Source organism: Microcaecilia unicolor, chromosome 2, assembly GCF_901765095.1.
Source record: "Microcaecilia unicolor chromosome 2, aMicUni1.1, whole genome shotgun sequence".
In the NCBI taxonomy this organism is placed as follows: Eukaryota; Metazoa; Chordata; class Amphibia; order Gymnophiona; family Siphonopidae; genus Microcaecilia; species Microcaecilia unicolor.
Window position 1 is genome coordinate 267,303,289 of NC_044032.1, and position 20,485 is coordinate 267,323,773.

General features: G+C 43.7%; 1 protein-coding gene across 1 annotated transcript in view; it reads left to right on the forward strand.

Moving 5' to 3' along the window:
• The window catches only part of GDI1 (GDP dissociation inhibitor 1), a 39,233-nt gene extending 33,261 nt beyond the window's left edge, over positions 1–5,972 (forward strand). The window contains exons 6-11 of the mRNA XM_030194147.1: positions 211–342; positions 602–701; positions 1,698–1,869; positions 2,241–2,385; positions 2,571–2,625; positions 4,080–5,972. Coding sequence (XP_030050007.1) covers positions 211–342; positions 602–701; positions 1,698–1,869; positions 2,241–2,385; positions 2,571–2,625; positions 4,080–4,232 — 757 coding nt within the window. The 3' untranslated portion in view covers positions 4,233–5,972. The remainder of the gene's footprint in view (positions 1–210; positions 343–601; positions 702–1,697; positions 1,870–2,240; positions 2,386–2,570; positions 2,626–4,079) is intronic.
• The last annotated feature ends 14,513 nt before the right edge of the window (positions 5,973–20,485 follow it).

Consider the following 20,485-nt stretch of genomic DNA (forward strand, 5'->3'; position numbering starts at 1 on the left):
GTGGTGGGGGGTGAGGGAGTCTTCTTTCAGCATGTCTGTGTGTGTAGGGAGGGCTCTGTCTGAGGTGGTCTTCTGAGAGTCTCTGGGGCTTTGAGGTTTTTTGTGTGCCTCTGAGAGGATTTCCAGTGTAATGTTCAGCTAAGTATGTGGTATAAAAATACAAACGCCAATAAATGCATGTAATGTTTTTCTCTACCTTTTGGGTGATAGTTACCTGGACCAGCCTTGCCTAGAGACCATCAACCGCATCAAGCTGTATAGCGAGTCCCTAGCAAGATATGGAAAGAGTCCTTACCTCTACCCTCTCTATGGGCTTGGAGAACTCCCACAGGGCTTTGCCAGGTGAGGGACTGTGGCCCAAGCAAATCTTCCCTTTTTTAACTTGTACAGCTGAAAAAAAAAATCCAGAAAGAGTGTTCCTGTGACACATTCTGTCCCAAGACAGCAGGGACTGTGCAAAAGGACAGTGTCCCTGTAAACACATTCTACCTGAAACAACAAGGTCTGTGCAGAAGGGACTGAGTGTCTCTACTTGAAACAGTGGAACATGGTAAAAGGGTGAGCACCCCTGTGTGACCCCCCCCCTTTCTTTTGCCTCCAGGCTGAGTGCCATCTATGGTGGGACCTACATGCTGAACAAGCCTGTGGATGAGATCGTGATGGAAAGAGGAAAAGTGATTGGTGTAAAGTCGGAAGGAGAGGTACACTGTTGCTGTTTCTCTTGTCCCCTCTCTCCCTCTCTCTCATATGTTGCCCCATGTCTCTCCCTCTCTCTCTCTCTCATATGTTGCCCCATGTCTCCTACTACTTCTCTTGTTCTGTCCTCTCGCGCTGTCTCTTTTCCTCTCTGTATCTGTGGCAAAACGGGGAATTTAATGCTTGTGACTTGTAATGTTGTTTTATGGTACTCTTTCCCCTTCAATGCATTTCCCTTGTTTGGCCAGCAGGTGGCATCTATCCTCTGCTTTATAGCCATCGCCGAGGTCTGTTTTCCTTTTAGCTTATCATCCCCAGAGAAAGAGGAAACCCTTAGTGTTAGTGCTGTGGGCCCTGAAGCCCAAGATCTAGCCAGAATATGCTAGAATTTCTCCAGTCTCAGCTGGGTCTGTGGACAGTGAAGACTTCTGCACCAAGACCCTGTTTAAATCCTATGAGCAGTTATTTTTCCTGAACTCCCCAGGTACTAAAGTAGTAAGACAGTGTTTAGCTAGTTTTAATGTTGATTCCTGTAAGTTTACCTGTTACTGTTTGCTGTTTACACCTTTATACCGTTCACTCATTATTCTGTTTACTGTTCTACCTTTTTTATGATAATAAACGTAATAGCTTGTTAGCTCTGTTGTCATGGACTAAGAATCCTGGTGGTTTGTGTTCTCCGTCTGTGGGTGTTTTCTAGGAACTGTGGGTCCCCCCGGGATTGTGGTACCAGTGTTCTTAGAAACCACCGGGGAAATAACTTGCGGGTGGGAGACTCGCCCAGAGGCAAGCGGAACCCAGTAGGTGGGTGGACAAGTATGCCAGTGTAGAAGCAGGTGCGAGCGGGCCTGGGCAGTGCTGGGACAGACCCTCTAGGTGGCTGCAGGGTTAACCCCAAGTGGGTGCTACAGGTAGCACTTAGGCGTTACATGACAGTATCTCTCTCCTGTTGCCCCATATCATTTTCCATTCTTGAACTCCCCTCCTCCCCCCTCCCCCAGGTAGCCCGATGCAAGCAGCTGATCTGCGACCCCAGTTATATTCCTGATCGTGTGCACAAGGCTGGTCAAGTGATCCGTGTCATCTGCATCCTCAGTCACCCTATCAAGAATACCAATGATGCCAATTCCTGCCAGATCATCATCCCCCAGAACCAAGTCAATAGGAAATCAGGTGAATTGTCGGGTTTGGGGGTGGAAGATGGGGGCAGAGGGAAGCAATGAATGAGGGCATAACTCCTTATAGAGATTCTACCAGTGCTAATCTGCAGTGGGTCGTTAGGGGTCAGTGTAAGGGCTATGCGTAGCTCACCACATGTCCTCTTCTAAGGGCAGTGGATAGTACTCTCCCCTACCTTCTGTAAGCAAGAGACCAATCAGGGAAGTAGGAAAGAATAATTTGGCTAAAAGAGAAGACAGAAACCAGAGGCATCAGCCGGGCAAGAGGTGTACTGGTATTTTGAAAGAGAAGGGAGGTTGTTAGTCCCTGATACCCATCTGCCTCTTTCAGCACCCCGTGCTCTTGATCTTTTCCACCCCCTGCAGATATCTATGTCTGCATGATTTCGTACGCACATAACGTGGCAGCACAGGGCAAGTACATTGCCATTGTCAGCACCACCGTGGAGACGACGGAACCAGAGAAGGAGATTGAACCAGCATTGGAGCTGTTGGAGCCCATTGACCAGAAGTAAGGTTCCTTAAGTAAATCTCTTGGGAGTGAGGTGATGCTGCTCTGTTAATTTGTCATCAGGACCCTTTGCAGGCTCTTCGCTGATGCTGTCCTAAGCTAATCAGCTCTGATCTGTGCCTTTCTGGGTGCTGTTGGCATGAAGTGCCATGGATGCTAAGTTTCTTCCTGGTCTCTTTCTCCAGGTTCGTTGCCATCAGTGATTTATATGAACCAACAGATGATGGACTAGAGAGCCAGGTAAGGTCCTTAACATTCCTGTAATGGCCTGTGGTAGAGGGGAGGGTGCTGTAGAAACTAGAGTTCTAGAAGTCAGCAAGGCTTGAACACTAAATAATTTGAAATAGAAATCCAGCAATGTTTTTTAAGGGATGAGGTGGGTGCAAGAATATTTATTTATTTATTTATTGCATTTATTTATTGCATTTGTATCCCACATTTTCCCACCTATTTGCAGACTCAAATGTGGCTTACAGAGTTTATGACGTAGTCATTACATAATATCAGATATACATAGTATTGAATAGAGATTAAGTAAGGGAAGAGAGTAGGAAGGTATTAGGCAGGATAGTATGGAAGGTGGACTTTGATAATTGGAAGGATTGGTGAGGTGGTTTTGTGAGGTTATGGGTTCTCTTTGTAGGCCTTGTTGAAGAGATATGTCTTCAAGGATATGCGGAAGTTGGTTGTTTTGTCAGTGGCTTTCAGGGCTGTAGGTAATGCATTCCACAGCTGCGTGCTCATGTAAGAGAAGGTGGTGTTGTGTATCAGCTTGTATTTTAGTCCTTTACAGCTGGGGAAGTGCAGATTGAGAAATTTGCGGGATGATCTTAAGGCGTTCTTGGGAGGCAAGTCCACGAGGTTTAGCATGTAGATTGGGGCGTCTGCGTGAATGATTTTGTGTACAATCGTGCAGATCTTGAACGCAATGCGTTCCTTGAGTGGTTGAGTTGGATACTAGAGAGTTAGATGAGAGGGGAGGAATCAAGAGCTTTTTTTTTTTTTTTAATCTGGCCACAGGCACCAGAAAACTTGGCGTTGACCCAGAATAGCCTTTCCTTGTAAGGGGTTTCTGCTAACAAAACTGCCTCAGTTTTCAAGCTTGAGATCATTTTTATTAAAGAGAAGGAGGCTGAGGAAAATGACCTGTCTCTTGACACATGAGTCTGTTTTATTGCAGAAATGCAGTCCCAGGGTAGGTGTTGATTTTTGGCAGTAAAAGTTACAAATGTGGAAAGGAAAAGCGCAGAGGTTCTGTTGGAGTGGGAACAAAAATGCTGTATTGAGAGGAGGATACAAAACATGAATGTAGCTTGCCTTGAGCTACAACTGAAAAAGGAGTGCGCCAAATCCAAATAATTTAAAAAAAACAAAACATTTTGTGCAGAAGATCATAAGGGAATAATAGGTTGCAGTTTACGTGGATAGAGAGGGTCTGGAATTGGCTAAAGGTGCAGCTATACAGGAGCTTTCAAGGGTACCTTTTGAAGAAGGGACGTGTGTGCTGTCTGGAACATTCTGTTATTTTTATGTTGGTTCAGTAAAAGGAGTCTCAGTTTCCATAGAGCAGGCTCTTCTATGACCCCAAGAAGCCTGCACCGTCCTGATCAAGGTAAGAAATGTGGTTAGGCAGTTGGCTGACCCTCTGACTTCTCAAGTTGTCTCTTTCTCTCTTGTGGCTGGGATTTTTGCAGGTGTTCTGCTCCCGTTCGTACGATGCCACGACTCACTTCGAAACCACCTGCAATGACATCAAAGACATCTACAAACGGATGAGCGGCACAGACTTTGACTTTGAGAACATGAAGCGCAAACAGAAGGATGTCTTTGGGGAGGATGAGCAGTGAAGAGAAGGAAGGGGAAGGTGGGAGCAGCTACATGGAGGAGTGGAAGCTCCTCCCCCCCATGCCGTTCCTTCAGTGATCTAGCCGATGCTGCTGCTTATCCACTGTCACCCTGCTGTTCAACAGTTACCTATTTTATTTGTCTATCCTAGGAAAAACACCCCTCATTTCTTTTTTTTCTTTTTCTTGGAAAAATTAAATTGGGCAGCCCCTCCCCCCCTCCAGCTTCCCATCCCCACACGTCCCATGCCCTGCCCACAACTACCCTGGGCATAAATGCAGTTGTTTTCCTTTTTTGCCACTTTCCTTTTTCTCACTGGTGTTCTCTTTGGGGGAGGGGAAGGGAAGGTTTTCTTGGCATTCTCCAGTCTGGAACGTGTCTTATAGCTGCAGGTCCAGGTTTGGAAGCGGGGTTCTGTTTTACAAGAATGGGTCGCAGAACTGGAATTCCATGTACAGAAATGTCTATCTGAATGGAACATGCGTTGGACAAAACTTTTGTCTTGTGGTTAGTGTAAATGTTGCTTTAAAAAAAAAAAAAATTGATAGCCAGTTGCTTTCATAATTGAAATGATTGATGGAACCAAGTATCCTTTTAATTCCTTCTCCTACTTCTGCCCAACACATATTTAATTCAGAGAGAATTAATCCAGTTCCTCCATCTGTTTACCCCTTCCTTTCCATTAGCACCCCTCCCCCGTTCAGCGATTTCTTGCTTCTATCAGAAATTGACATTTTCCAGATTTTTGTCCACAAGGTGGCGACCTTGCTTCACCCAGTAAACTGAGGGAGAGCAGGCAGATGGTAGGGGGAAATTACATTACGTGCTAGTATGAAAAGAGACTTTTGGGGGTTGGGATTTTTGTTTTGTTTTTCTTGTTAACTTGGTTGAAGCTTTGTGCACTATGTGCGTATGTGTGCACGTCATTGTTGCACAGCTAGATCAATTCTGTCATCTCTGTATCCATCTCCATGACGCCCCTTTCTGTCTCTTGATCCAGGGACCACAAAGCAATGCAACTTGTCTTCTGAATCCCTTTGTGATGCTGTGTCAGGAAAGGGAATTTCTCTTTCAAAGAATTACAAACAAAAGAGAGGGGGTGGAGGGGGGAGCAAGAATGGAAGCGAAATTTAAAGATGTAGCCTGAAGTAACTTATTTTAACTTATTCATTAATGGACAGCTGAGAAGCCATGTGGGCAGCAGAGCTGATAGACATGCAGGGAATATGAGACCCAGAAACATACGTTGAGAGCGTGTGTTTGGAGTTGGGGGGGGGGGTCATGCTGATTGATGAGGAATACCTATTTCGGTGTCCGTTCAGCCAGGGTCTCAGCACAAGGGTTTAAAAATAGTTGCAAGATTTAATTCTTGTTAGAACATGTAAGGACTAATGGAGGATCCCCTTTCTCCTGACCAGCATTCTCCCAGTGTCCTTCAGTTCTGTTTTCCTTGTGGCATTGGCTTGAAATAGTGGATTCAGCTGGTGCAAGAATCCACCTCCCCTGTCACTGAAGCCTGGAGCTCCCTTGGTTATAGTGTTTGGATTTTTCTTTTCTCTGGTGTTTTGTTTTTGGAGGGGTGAGGGAGGGTAGAGTATCCATTTTTTTTAAGTTCTTGAACTGTGTGTCGCCTTCTGCGTCATTTCTGAAGAAACCAAACATAATAAACAGGAAAGGTATCTGAACCGAAAGTAGATGTCTCCCTTTAATGTGTGTTTGAGAGAAAATAAATACAAATTAAACGTGGGATAAAAAATGGTTATAATTTTGTGACTTTTGTACTTGATTGCATCCTGAAGTTTGTAAGGATTTGACAGACATCCTTAGCTATGACTATCAGGTAAGAGTTAATAGCTGGGGCAATGGTTCCCAACCCTGGTCCTTGGAGGCACACCAGCCACTTAGGTTTTCAGGATATCCACAACAAATATTCGTGGCAGATTTACATTCAGTGCCTCCAGTGCATGCAAATTTCTCTCATGAGTATTCATTGTCAATATACTGAAAACCTGACTGGCTGGGGTGCCTCCAGGACCAGGTTTGGGAGCCACTGAGCTGGGGCCTTAATTTCTCTCAAAGAGGATCTAGTCCAGGTTTTCAGCCTACCCAGTAAGATGGTTAGATTTGGACCTGCTTCTCAGTGGTTACACCCCTGTAGTCCTTGTTTCAAGGAGGTTTGTTGAACAGGAGACAGTGTGACATCACAAAGCTGAAGCTGAACTCCACCCAAGAAGGTTTTAATTCTCTCCAAGTCAGCTGCCACCATCTTGGTACACCTAAAACAATAATTGATATGGTGACAAGCTCATAAGTATTGCTCTGCCTACCTGCTTCAACCCAGTAATGGGCTAGATAGGTTTATGCCGTTTCCTGTTCATCAAACCTCCTTACGTTGTTTTTAAAGTATGAAGGTCATTTAAGTTTTGCATTGATTCCATGCTTTTTCTATATTGGGATTTATCTCGCATGTTTTTGAATTCTGGCACTGTTTTTATCCTCATTACCTCCAACAAGAAGGTGTTTCAACCATCTATACAACCCTCTCTGTGAAAAAGTGTTTCCTGATGTTACTCCTCTAAGCCTGTCACCCTGCATCCTCAGTTCATGTTCTCTAGTTACCACTTCCTTGGCTCTGAAAAAAAGATTTGTTTGTATATTTCAAGTATTTATAGTTAGGCCATTTAATACCAGATTAAATAATTCACAGCGAGTTACAACAAGATACTAAAGCACAATTTGCCCAGAATGTCACAAATTTAACAGAAACGGTTATAGGTTAGTTTATTTTAAAAAGTATATAGTGGCCTAGTGGTTAGGGTGGTGGACTCTGGTCCTGAGGAACTGAGTTTGATTCCCACTTCAGGCACAGCTCCTTGTGACTCTGGGCAAGTCACTTAACCCTCCATTGCCCCAGGTACAAATAAGTACCTGTATATGTAAGCCGCATTGAGCCTGCCATGAGTGGGAAAGCGCGGAGTACAAATGTAACTAAAATAAAAAATATATATTCTAAGTATATATGATTATTTAAAATGTCTGTATCATATCTTCCCATTCCCCTTTTTCTTAAGAGTTCTGATTTTCATTTTATTAAAAGGAACTAATGTCCATTCCTGCAAGGGAGCACAACGAAGACGGGCTCAAGCTGGCCTTAGGTGATATGAGCTCCTTCTTGCTCTTTCCTAGCCACCTCCAGTCTTCAAGATTTATAGAGAGATGTGATAAAATGAACTTTGAATTCCATAAGGGGACTTTAAACCGGAGCCTTTTTTTGTAGGCTCTCCAGAGGGGGAAGTGCTTTATGGAAGACTAGTAAAAAAGCCCCGTTTCTGATGCAAATGAAACGGGGGCTAGCAATGTTTTCTTCTGTGTGCATGTGGGAGTGTGTGTGTCTCTGGCCTCTCTCCCCTCCCCCCTTTGAGTCCTTCACTGTTACAGAGCCAGCGATTTGATTTCGTGCTCTGCTGCTTTCCTTCACTGACTGTGTTACAGAGAGGGCGGGGCAGACACTCATAGGGAAACCGGATATCTCGCCCCCTTCACACTTCCGGCTGGAGGCTTCATAGAACGTTGGTGTTGCCTTTTATATAGAGAGATTTGGGTTTGATTACAGGGCCTCTGCACATCTCACCGTTTTAGTTGGTCACTCCCCACCAAGGTGGTGGTTCTCTTTCTGGCAACAACAGATGGCAGCACCCTTTCTCATACTCTTTCCCCTCCCCTCAAAACCCCTTGTTCTGTCTCGCTCTCCAGTTCCCTTTGCTTGTTCCCCGCTCATTCTGTATCTTGATGGTTAGAGATGCATGTAAGGTTGAAGAGGTGGAAGAAAAGGGGCTTGTTCTGTAAGAGCTCCACTTTAAACAACCTCGTAGACGTGGTTCCATGCCAGAGAGTAGACGCTGAGGCGTGTAGCTCTAGCATTCCCTCCTATTGATCTCTCAATTACAGCTGCAAAATCTTGCTACCTGGTCTGGGAGTGAGAGGTTTCTTCACACTAGCGCCTGAGTATTCCTCAGTGTGGTGTTCTGCAGCATAGCTCTTCTGGAAAGGCAGCTGAACCTCCACGGAGGGTGACGGAGCGGAGTTAAGGTGCCTGAGGGAAAGAAGGCGGATATTCAGGCCCTGCTCTGTCAGCTCCACATGGACTGCGAAGGTAACGGCTGCAGTGGAAGCTAGTCTCAATTTTTAAAAAGCTGCAGTCTATTTATGACCGGGCAGGAGTAGCCCATGAAAGGTTAGATGGATTTAATTTAGATTTATATCACCTGCAACAGCGTGTGAGTAATGTGGAGGACAGCATGGCGGTGGGAGGTAGCCTGATGAAGGTGATGAGTAAAAAGGCTGGCGGAGCTAGAAGCTAAAGTTGATGATTTAGAGAACTGCTCCTGCTGGAATCATCTGCACCTCATCGGGTTACCAGAGACTTTGAAGGACTGGTAAACTTTCTGGAACACTGGATCCTGCAATCTGTACATCTGGGCCACCACTTAGGGCCTTTGCAGGTGGAGCGGGCACATTGGGTGGGCCCCCTGATACAATCCAATAATAGATCTCACCCTGTGATAATGTGAATTTTGAATTATGATCACAAACAAGCTATATCAAAAGCTATCTGTTCTGGGCAATCTTTAACTTACGAAGGAAAGACTGCTAAGTTTCAGGACTATTCAGCACATGTAGCTATGGCCAGGAAAACATTTGCTTCTCTGTGCAACCTCTTTGAAAAGAAACTTAAGTTTTCCTTGTTATACCCTGCAAAACATGAGGGTAGTGATACATTCTTTGAGAATGCAGGTCTGGCCAAGGAGTTCATTGCATCTCTACATCTGGGTTCTGAGGGCAAACTTCAAAGGCTTTAAACTGTTGCTGAGATGATAAGGGTTACCTCTCTGGGTTCCTGGTTTATTTTTCACATGTTTATGGATTCAACCTAGCCCTAGGAGAATGTCCCCTTCTTGAGACTTCATGATGTTATGTGACTTTGTTGCTGACTGCTGTTGTGAGGAGGTGTGGAAGTGGACTTTAATGGGGTCCTTGCGTCGCATCTGCAGTACGTTTTCCCTTTATCCTGGACTCCACAGTCTTTGGCTGGGCAAAGAGAACAGCATAAGCTCAACATGCCTTGTATTTGTTCTTTTTAATGTGTTTGACCCATTTTGGCTTTTTCTGCCGCTGTTTGTTGTGGTATAGAGTGTTCTTATGGGGTTGGGGTATGGAGGGGATGGTTTGGGCATGTGAAGGGATCAGGGGAAGTGTTTGCAATGGGAGATTCTTTCTCTTTATTGTCTTTTCCTTTTTGGAGAGGGTCCTACAACTAGGGAGGGGAGGGGTACCGGGACGTGATGAATTTGCTTTGCCAACTCATTTGTAGGTGGAAGGGTTGGGAGATCCAGTTGGTTTGGGGGGTGGGGGTTGGAGGGAGGATCCACCACTTTTGGGATTCAATTGGAGGGATAGTTTTTCTTGTGTGTGGGTTTTTTTTTTCTTTCCCCCTTTTCTTCAGATGCCTGTGAGATGCGTCAGGCTGGAGGAGGATATAGGCTGGGACATCCTACTGGCAATCACTGTTGGTGGGAAGCTGGACTACTTTGATGCTAGCGATACTTGGAATGTCAGTGGTGTTACTTCACCAGTTAAGTGTAGTAAGATACTGCAGGTGTTGAACAGTCAAAAGACACAGGTAGCTATGTTGCAGGAGACACGTTTAAACTCCATAGAGCACAAGAAATTGTCTGTGGTAGGTGGGGGATTATTTAGAAGGTCCCCTTATATTATTTCACAGGAGCTTCTGGAAATTTAAAAAGCATATCATAGATCCATTGGGGCATTACATTATCTCACACATGAGGTGTTGGATCATGTGCCAGTGCTGTTGGTGAATGTGTGTGCTCCCAATCAGTATGATAAATCTTTTTTTCAAAACTCTGCTCAGGTATTCGCAAACCTTTGATAGTGTCCCTATAATTATTGGGGGGTTGACTTTTAATTTGGTTTATGACCCTCTCTTAGATAATTCTAATTAGTCCAACATTGCCCCCAATAGACTATTTGAAGGGAGTTTTTTTTTTATTGTGTACTGTACTTGATTTATTGGACTCTTGGCAGCTTTTCTACCCTGGTGAAAAAGATTATAGCGAAGATGACTAACAAAAACAAAAATAATCCAAAATGTAAAAAAAGATCAAATTTGTATTTAAAAATACAAATACATAAAAGAATTAAAAAAATGAAAAAGACGACACTTGTTTATAAAAAAATTAAAACACTTTATTAATTAAAGGATAGCAGGGAGAAAGGGACTCGACACAGCTGTGTTTCAGCCGTGCAGGCCTGCGTCAGGAGTCTTCTTGATTTCACAGAGACGAGACGTTGCTCTGATGCTTTTTGCCTCACTTTGTTACAAAGATCATTTAACGCTACAGCTTTAAAAAGAGACTCACATATTTTCTTTATAATTGGATAGAATTAAAAATCAACACACGGTGAGAAGACTCCTGATGCAGGCCTGCACGGCCGAAACACAGCTGTGTCGAGTCCCTTTCTCCCTGCTATCCTTTAATTAATAAAGTGTTTAAATTTTTTTATAAACAAGTGTCGTCTTTTTCATTTTTTAATTCTTTTATGTATTTGTATTTTTAAATACAAATTTGATCTTTTTTTACATTTTGGATTATTTTTGTTTTTGTTAGTCATCTTCGCTGTTTTGCTTTTTTGGTGTTTTTTGCGAAGACTGGTTTCTTCTGTTTTTTGTACGAAAAAGATTATACCCATCACTCATGCGCTCATGATACTCTAGCGCTGATTATTTTTTTAGTATCCACTGAGTTGGCTCCTCTTCTGTATCAGGCTATAATCAGTCCGTCTCAGGCTTTCAATCATGCTTCGATCAGGATTGAGTTGGATTGGGGCTCAAGGGTACAAGAAATTTTCGCTGGCAGTTTCCCAGATGTCTGTATTGTTTCATACTTTCTTGCACAGTAAATGGCATGACTATTTTTCTTCTAAACTGGACCTTGTCCAAACCTTTTTTTAAACCCAGATTCGCTAACCACTGTTACTGCATCCTCTGGTAAGAGTTCCAGACCTTAACTATTCATTGAGTGGAAAAATATTTCCTCCTATTTGTTTTTCCGTGTAATTTTATTTAGTGTCCCCCTAGTCTTTGTACTTTTTGAAAGAGTAAAAAATTGATTCACTTCTTGTTCTACACCACACAGAATTTTGTAGGCCTCAATAATCTCTTCTCAGCTGTCTTTTCCAGTTTGAAGAGCCATAACCTATTTAGCCTTTCATCACAGAAGAGGAGTCCTATCCTCTTTCATTTTGGTCGCTTTGAACCTGCTCTAATTCTGCTATATATATATATGTATTATTATTTTTTTAATATATTTTGAGATAGGTGAGCAGAACTAAACTGAATACTCAAGGTGAGGTTATACAATGGAGCGATGCAGAGGCGTTATAGTATTCTCTTTTATCATTCTTTTCCTAGCATCCTATTTGCTTTTTTGGCCATCGCTGCACACTGAACAGAAGACTGCAGCGTATTGTCTACAATAACACCTAGATCTTTTTCATGGGTGCTGACCCCCAAGGTGGACCCTAGAATCGGATAACTATTATTCTTCCCAATGTGCATCACTTCGTATTTGTCCACATTAAATTTCATCTGCTATTTGGCTGCCCAGTCTTCCAATTTCCTAAGATCTTCTGCATCACAGTCCGCATGTGTTTTAACAACCTTGAATAGTTTTGAGTCATCAATTTAATCACCTCACCCATCATTCTGATTTGCAGATAATTTATAAATGTTAAATAGCACATGCTATGATGATCTGTTGTATGCATGCTTTTTACGACACTCGATTTGTCTACTAGCAAGCTTATCACCAAAGGTCTTTCTAAAGACCCGTACAACAGATCATCATATCACGTGCTACCTACGGCACATATCAGCTGTTCTTCCTGGCGTCTGAGACTCAATAAACGACACGTTATTGAGCAAGATTCCTGATGCAGGCCTGACGGCCGAAACACAACAGTTGTGTCGAGTCTTTTCATCAATAAACAACCTTTGTGGCTTCATTCCAGATACCATGATCACGGTTTGTTTCCTAGTGGACCCAACACCATTACATCTTGTACTATGCCCTGCACTCTACTACTACTTATCATTTCTATAGCACTACTAGATGTATGCAGCGCTGTACACTTGAACATGAAGAGACAGTCCCTGCTCGACACAGCTTACAATCTAATTAGGACAAAGAGGACAAATAGGATATAAGGGTATTACGAAGGTGGGGGTGATAAAATAAGGTTACTGAACAAGTGAGTAAGGGTTAGGAGTTAAAAGCAGCATCAAAAAGGTGGGCTTTTAGGCTAGATTTGAAGACGGCCAGTGATGGAGCTTGATGTACTTGCTCAGGAAGACTATTCCAGGCATATGGTGCAGTAAGATAAAAGAAGCGGAGTCTGAGCAGTGGAGGAGAAGGGTGCAGATAAGAGAGATTTACCCAGTGAACTGAGTTCCGGGGGAGGAGTGTGGAGAGGTACTGCATAGTGAATGCACTTCTAAGTCAATAAGAGGAGTTCGAACTGTATGCGGAAACGGATAGGGAGCCAGTGAAGTGACTTGAGGCGAGGGCTAGTATGAGCATAGTGACACTGGTGTAATATAAATCGTGCAGCAGAATTTTGACCAGATTGAAGAGGAGAGAGATGGCTAAGTGGGAGACCTGTGAGAAGCAAGTTGCAATAGTCTAAGCGAGAGGTGATAAGAGTGTGGCTAAGGGTTCTGGTAGTGTGCTCAGAAAGGAAATGGCAAATTTTGGTGATATTATAGAGAAAGAAACGACAGGCTTTAGCAGTCTGCTGAATATGTGCAGAGAAGGAGATAGAGGAGATGACCCCAAGGTTACGAGCTGATGAGAGTGTTACCCACAGAAATAGAGTATGGGGGAAAGATAAGAAGCTTAGGCTTGGTCATGTTTAGTTTCAGATGGCGGTGAGACATTCAGGCAGCAATGTCAGATAGGCAGGCTGATACTTTGGCCTGGATTCCTGCTGAGATTTCTAGTGTGGAGAGGTAGTTCTGGGAGTCATCAGCGTAAAGATGATGAGATAGAGTACCAAGGGAAGAAGTATAGATGGAGAAAAGAAGAGGTCCCAGGACTGATCCCTGAGGGACACCAACTGATAGTGGGATAGAAGTGGATAAGGATCCACCAGAGTATACACTAAAAGTATGATGGGAGATAGAAGAAGAAAACCAGGAAAGAACAGAGCCCTGAAATCCAAGTGCCGTCAGCGTATCAAGGAGTAGGCTGTGATCAACAGTGTCTAGATCTAAACTGGCTTGCATTGGGTTTGCACTCTAATGCTTCCACTAAGGCTCGCTCGCTGGCATCTGTCTGTGTTAAATCAGCTGGTCCATTCTAGGGCCCAGAAGTCCTTTGCATGCTTGACCAATTGGTAATGATAGTAAGTAACCAAGCAGGGAAGTTTACGAGAGCAGTATGATTGTATGTTCTGTGTATTCCCAATGTTCTGTCTCCCCTCAAACACCTGAGGTTCCTCTCCCCCTCCCCCCCCATGGCCACCTGCAGTTCTCTTAATCCCCCCCCCCCAAAAAAAAAACAAACAAAAAAAAACAAAACAAGTGTTCTGGCATCTTCCCCTAGCCCTAGACTGCTTCCCAGCCAGTTATACCTTTTACCAGTTTTAGTAACATCTTCGGCCTTGCGGCCAGGGTTGCCAGGTAGAAATTTTTTTTCCAGCCCAAAACCCGCCCAAACACAAACCCCGCCCCTGACACCCCCACCCCCGCGTCACCGGCCCCGCCCCCACCGTCACCGGCCCCGCCTCCCACGTCATCGGGCCCGCCTCCCCGTCATCAGCCCCGCCTCCCCATCATCGGCCCCGCCTCCCAAGTCATCGGCCCCGCCTCCCTCGTCATCGGCCCCGCCTCCCACGTCATCGGCCCCGCCCAAAACATCACTAACCCCGCCCACAAACGTCACTAACCCCACCCCCCGCGGCCGAAAAAAATCAAAAAGCCGCCCAAAAAGCCGCCCAAAAAACCGCAACCCGCCGCGGGCAAAAATTTCCCGCGGCGGGTCGCGGAAAACCGCCCAATTGGGCGGTAAAACCGCCCACCTGGCAACACTGCTTGCGGCAGCGGTACTGGAATGCTACCCGAGGCTTGCATTGGGCCTTCCCTTTGACCCATCCCAAACAGGAAGTTGTATCAGAAGGCTAAGGGGGTGGGGGATGGCTCAAAGGGAAGGTCTGGTCCAGGCCGCTTTTCAGTAAATGGAAAAAGGTAAAAGTGGATGGGAAGGGGAGGGAAAAGAGCTGCCGATGAGCTGGGGGAGGGGGGAGAGAGGCCATACCATGTGCGGACAGGGAGGTAGGCAGAAGGCAAATCATTGCTCATATTTAAATTTTTTATGATTAACATGCAGCCCTAGTAAAAGCTGAGCTTAACATGGGCTGGTGCTGTCACGGGTTCAGGCATTTGGTGCCTTTTAGCGGCTGCGCCCTGGCCTACAGCCTCACCTGGTCCATAGCTTAAGCTGGCCCTGGCTCCTTCCCAACAGAGACACATGAGTAGTGGTGGAGGGGAAGGGAAAGGGCACAACAAACCTGTCACGAAATGCCTAGCCACCTGCCTAGGGTTACCCCGTGGCACTTAAAGGGTCTATCCCCAGCACAGCACAGGTTCATCTGTACCTGCTGCTCGTATTCTACACTAGCACCCTCCTCCCACTGATTGGGTCACAACTGCCTTTGGGCAAGTCTCCCACTCTCAAATTATCCCCAGTGCTTTCTAGGTTACTGGAGCCACACTCCCAGTGGTCCCACAGTCCCCCGAAAGCACTCACAAACCCAACACACAAATCACCATGATTCTTTAGCAGTCCAGCTAAACAGCATGAGCAAAACAATTATATTTATTCTCTTTTAAAATATTGAACAGTGCACCATTTACTGGCCAAACAGGAGAAATACACTTCAGACATATTTAAGACAGGAAAATATCGAATACATTTTATAGGCTTAAAACACACTGTTTCTTCACAAAACCGTTAATGAGTAACACTACCCCTGGCCCCAAACTGCTTCATCTGTAGCTTCCCATTGGTATTAACATAGAGAAGGTGAGGTTCTTAGTAAACCCTGGGAAGGGAGCCTCCATGTAATGCTGAAATAACTAGAGTTGCAAAAATGATTGTATGTTCTGGATATTCCTGCAGATTCTCTTACAGTGTAGACATGGTTCCACACTGCATCTACCAATGCTGGTGAAATGATGTTGTATAGAGAGATGAGAGAGCATGATTATGTAGAGAGAACCAATTGGGAGAAAGAGAGGCAGCGATGTAGGTTCAGATACCTGTACACAATGCATGTGTATGTCCAAAGGTAACATCGCTTGAATCTGGACATAGGTGAGGTAGTGTAGGGGGGGTGTGAGAACTTCCTGCAGTTGGTGAGCTGCACACTTGGCCTGTCTACAATGCTTTGTCTACTTAATTGGAAGCAGCTCATCAACCTACGTGAATGAGGAGGTACGAAGTAGTAAAATGTAATGTGCCATACCCATTGAGTGCACAGTTGACAATGGCTTACTGGGCACATATCCTGTTATTGGCTCGTTCTGTGGCCACGTAAATGGTGTGCACATCGAGAGTAGGGCACCTTAACCTTTAGGATGCACACAGTGTGGGAGTGTGCCTTTAGGCTCATGTTCCAACCAACCCGCTGCTTGTGGAAGTTAATAGTGATGAAACTCTGAGGGCCTTAAGAGAACACATATCCTGTAAAGGAGGTTTTAACCATAGCTGTTGTGGGTGAGGGATAATCTGTCCCAAGTATGAAATTTACAAGCCCTGGTGACTGGAGCGCTTCTCGTGACTTAAAGTAGAGAAGGTGAAGTCACTGTGCCTATGTCGGCAGAACTTGCCTTCAGGTCTGAACCCACAGCAGATGTTCTAACTGCTAGCCTACCCCAAAATGTAATTGACATATTCTCATGGCCACATAAACCCTCATACAAACATTAGAAAGCTGAACATACAGACCTGAGGTGGCTTGAGATCTTCGTTGCTGCTCTGGCCTTAAAGTACAACAGGTGAAGTTGTAGTGACTATGTCGGCACAGCCTGCCTTCAGCTTTGAACCCACAGCACTTTGATGACAGCAGATGTTCTGTTAGGCTACCCCCAAAGTTTAATTGACATGTTCTCATGGCCATGTAAACTCTCATACAAACGGAAAGCTGAACATGCAGACGAGGTGGCCGCATCTCAGAAGTGACAAACAGTGGCTACAATAAGGGCTACATGTTACTCTGTACTGATGGCAGAACAGCGCTCTGGATGAAGTGTGTTCTTTTTGAGGGTGTGGATGTGAAATCAAGGCTGCCATGTTCAGCTCTTGCTGTATCATGTGGGGATTATGTTGTCATCAGTAGGTGGAGTTCCCAACCCTTTTATATCCCGACCCATATGACCTCATGTACTCCCAAGTGCTGGTATTATGGAGTGCCAGACCACTAGGTCAAAAGCCTTCTCTGCATCAAAGCTAATTAACGTGGCTATTTTCTGCTTTTTTTATGTGTTCTAATGATAATAAAGTGCTACAGACACTTTTTTTTACAGCTTATTTACTTTGTACAAAGCAGTGGCTTAGCTATGGGGGGCCTGGGCCCCCCCCACAAAATGGATCCGGGGCCCCCGCCAGCTGAAGCATTTCTCCAGCACTACTCTCGTTACACTGCCTGCCCTGTTTCCCTCTCATCGCGTGCATGTTCGGTTTTAGTTAAACTGAGCATGTGCGACACTGCGCATGCTCGATTTCATTTTAAAATTGAGCATGCGCAATGTGAGGGGAAGCAGTGCAGGCACTGTAAGGAGAAATGCTTCAGCTGGCAGGGATTGGGACCCCCACCAGCCAAGGTATGTGATGTTGCAGTGGGGAGGCAGGCCAAAATATGTCCCCTCACTTTGGGCTCTGAACCCCCCCCCCCCACACACACACGGGTGGCTACACCCCTGGTCCAAAGCCTATCTGAGAGGCTCTGATAAGAATAGGAAAATATTGTGCTAGCCTATTTGCCATAATTTTGGCCAGGAGTTTTGCTTTTGGCAGCGTAGGATAACAACATGGCTTTGGAAAGACTATAATGTGTGCTAAATTTAATACCTCTGGCAGGTTCTGCGATTGAATGACTCCAATCATTAAATACAGTGGTCACTTTAGTAGTGAGTGTAACACTATTTACACTCACTACTAGATGGCAGACGAGAACAATCTGATCGCCTGAAACAGCACGAAGAGTTCCCCTTGAGAAAGCCAGGAGGGTGAAACAGGCTCCTGTTGGGGTGTGCTGCTGTATAGGCATACAGATAAGTGATTGATCCCTTAAGCCATCAGCTATAATTATAATATAAGAGCCAAATGGCATGCTTCGTAAAAATACACGAAAAAAAGTAAAAAAGAGTAAAAATGTTGGTCAACAAGGGTGCTAGGTAGCTCATTTAACGGTAGGACGGTGGGTAACAGTCTATGATTATAACTAAGCAGCATAAGAGATACTAAACGATAACCGCTGCCTGATTATGAGACTTTACCTATAAACTCCACCATATAATTCTCCCTTAGCACTCTGCTGATTTATTTGTTGGTAGTAACCTAGAAATAAGCAGTGGATTTTCCCCAAGTCCGGCTAGTTGCATTGTCTTTTTTTCACAAGTTCCTCAGACACCATCACCCCAAGGTCCCTCTCCTAAACTGTGCTTATCAATCTCTCTCCTCCCATCTGATATATCTCTTTTGGATTTCTGCACCCCAAGTGCATCACTCTACACTTCTTGGCATTAAATTTTAACTACTAATATCTAGGAAACAATGGGCTTCTTTTACAAAGCTGCACTAGCGATTCCCACGTGGCAACTGAGAGGAAGCTCACAGGAACTGAATGGGCTTCCTCTCAATTGCCGCACTGGGAATCAGTAGTGCGGCTTTGTAAAAGAGACCTAAAATAAACAAATCCTTGTGCTCAACCTTAAAATAATACTAACTAGCACAGTGCAAACATGTACAAAAATAAACCCACCAAAACACTCAAAAACTGTGCACATGTGCTCAAACCAACACCATCAAATGTAGCCAGCAAAGAAACTGATGAACACTGGCACACCCAAAACCCACAACAAGCCACTACTATTCAACATCTAACAATTTGGACCACAATAGACCTTTCCTGAATACTTTTTAATCCCTTTAAAAGAAGGAACACTCAGCATTTGAAGGGTACAGGCTTTTTGTTCTCTTCCTGTGCCCAACAACTAAGGTAGTCAGATCAGTCAAGCCATAACCATCCAATATTTTAAAAACAAAACAACATATTTTAAAACCATTCTTGCCTTCACAGGTAACCAATGCAGATCAATTAGCAAAGGGGACACGTGATCATATTTAGCTTTCTGATATATAAGCCTAGCTGCTGAGTTTTGAAGAAGTTGCAACCTTAGCAGCTGCTTCTTAGCAATCCCAGTATAAATAGAGTTAATCTAATTGTGATTAGGACAAGGAGCTGAAAATGTTCAGGGATGAAATAAGATCAAACTAATAACTGCAATTGTCTTAGTTTAAAAAATACCTTCTGAGAACCATTAATTTGAGCACTCGTATTCATAGAAGAATCCAATATAACACCTAAGACTCTTGACTTTTTATCAATAGTTAGCAATGAACCATCTGAACAGAAAGCATGGCTAAGGTATATTTGACTCATTTGTACTGAACCATAAAACTTTTTTCTGTATTTAGATTGCCGTACTGAAAGGGACCATAGTTTTATTAAACCCACTCCAGACTTAACACCAATGAATAGACCATTCACCAGAAACCAATAAGAAAATATAATCAGCAAAAAGTTTCATACCATCCTCCAGCTTCACATGCCTAAGCGAAAGCATATATATGTTATACAGTAATGGAAATATAGGAGATCACTGCAGAACTCACAAGGTGGTTGTGAATGTGATGAGATTCTTATAACCCACAAATTCCCAACTAGCGGTTCATAGCAGGATCCAAACAAATGAAAAAAAGAAAATTGAATACAATAAATGAAAAAGAGATAATGGAATAAAACTAATAAATGAAAAAATGAAAAACAAAATTAACTATAGAATTTCTGAAACAAATATGTTTTCAAATGATTATAAAAGCTTAAATACGTTGCTGATATTCTAAGAGTAACAAGTAAACAGCTGCTTGATAAGGAAAAGCTTCTAATGGCAACTTATATTTAATACCAACTAATGAAGGAAAATAGAGAAGATGGAACATTCCTGATCTAGAGAAAAATGAAGCAAATGGAAAAGCAAACAATCTTACTAAATACTCAGGACTATAGCCATCAAATATTTTAAAGACCAGAGAAATCAGCTTAAAAAATATTCTGGCCTTTACAGGAAGCCAATGAAATTGAACCAGGCAAACAGTTGTGTGATTATATCTTTTTTTTTTTTTAACTAAAAATCGATCTGGCTGCAGTATTCGGCAGAACCTGTAAACAGGACAGCAAGGTAGATGAAGCAAAACCATACAAACTATTCCAGTAGTCTAAAGGGGACTGAATCAGGGACTGTACCAAGATAGCAAAATGTTCTACCAAAAAAAAAAAACAGATCTCAACAAATGAAATTTGAAGAAGACTGATTCTGCCACTGAATTAACTTGTGGGACCAAGGATAGAGTGGTATCCAAATAAACCTCTAATACTTTAAAAACTTGTTCAATAGCAAGAAACAAGCTGTTAGTCAATGTAATTCTAGAAACAAGAACTGTGTCAACTCAGCTAAGCCATAATAATTTTGTCTTTGTTAAGATTAAAGCCACGAGCAGTGCTTAATTTTTCAATTCTTTTTCTATGCATGATGTGATATTAGGTAAGACAGAGAAAATATCTTTATCAATATGTAGTAACAAAAACTTCTATTACATCACAAGGATCAGTCCAGACAAATGGGTTGTGACCAGCAGGTGGAGATAGAGAACTCAGTTGTGCCTCACAAGCTCCTGTGTTTGGCAACCAAGCCAATATTCTCTATCTCCAGCAGGCAAGAGAGCAGATCCTGTGCGCTGTGGTGACTTCTGTGTGGCCTCCTGTCCTGCTTGCAGGTTCAGTTGAGTTTTGGGTGGAGAATATCCCGTGTCTCAGGTGTAAACGTAGTGGTCTA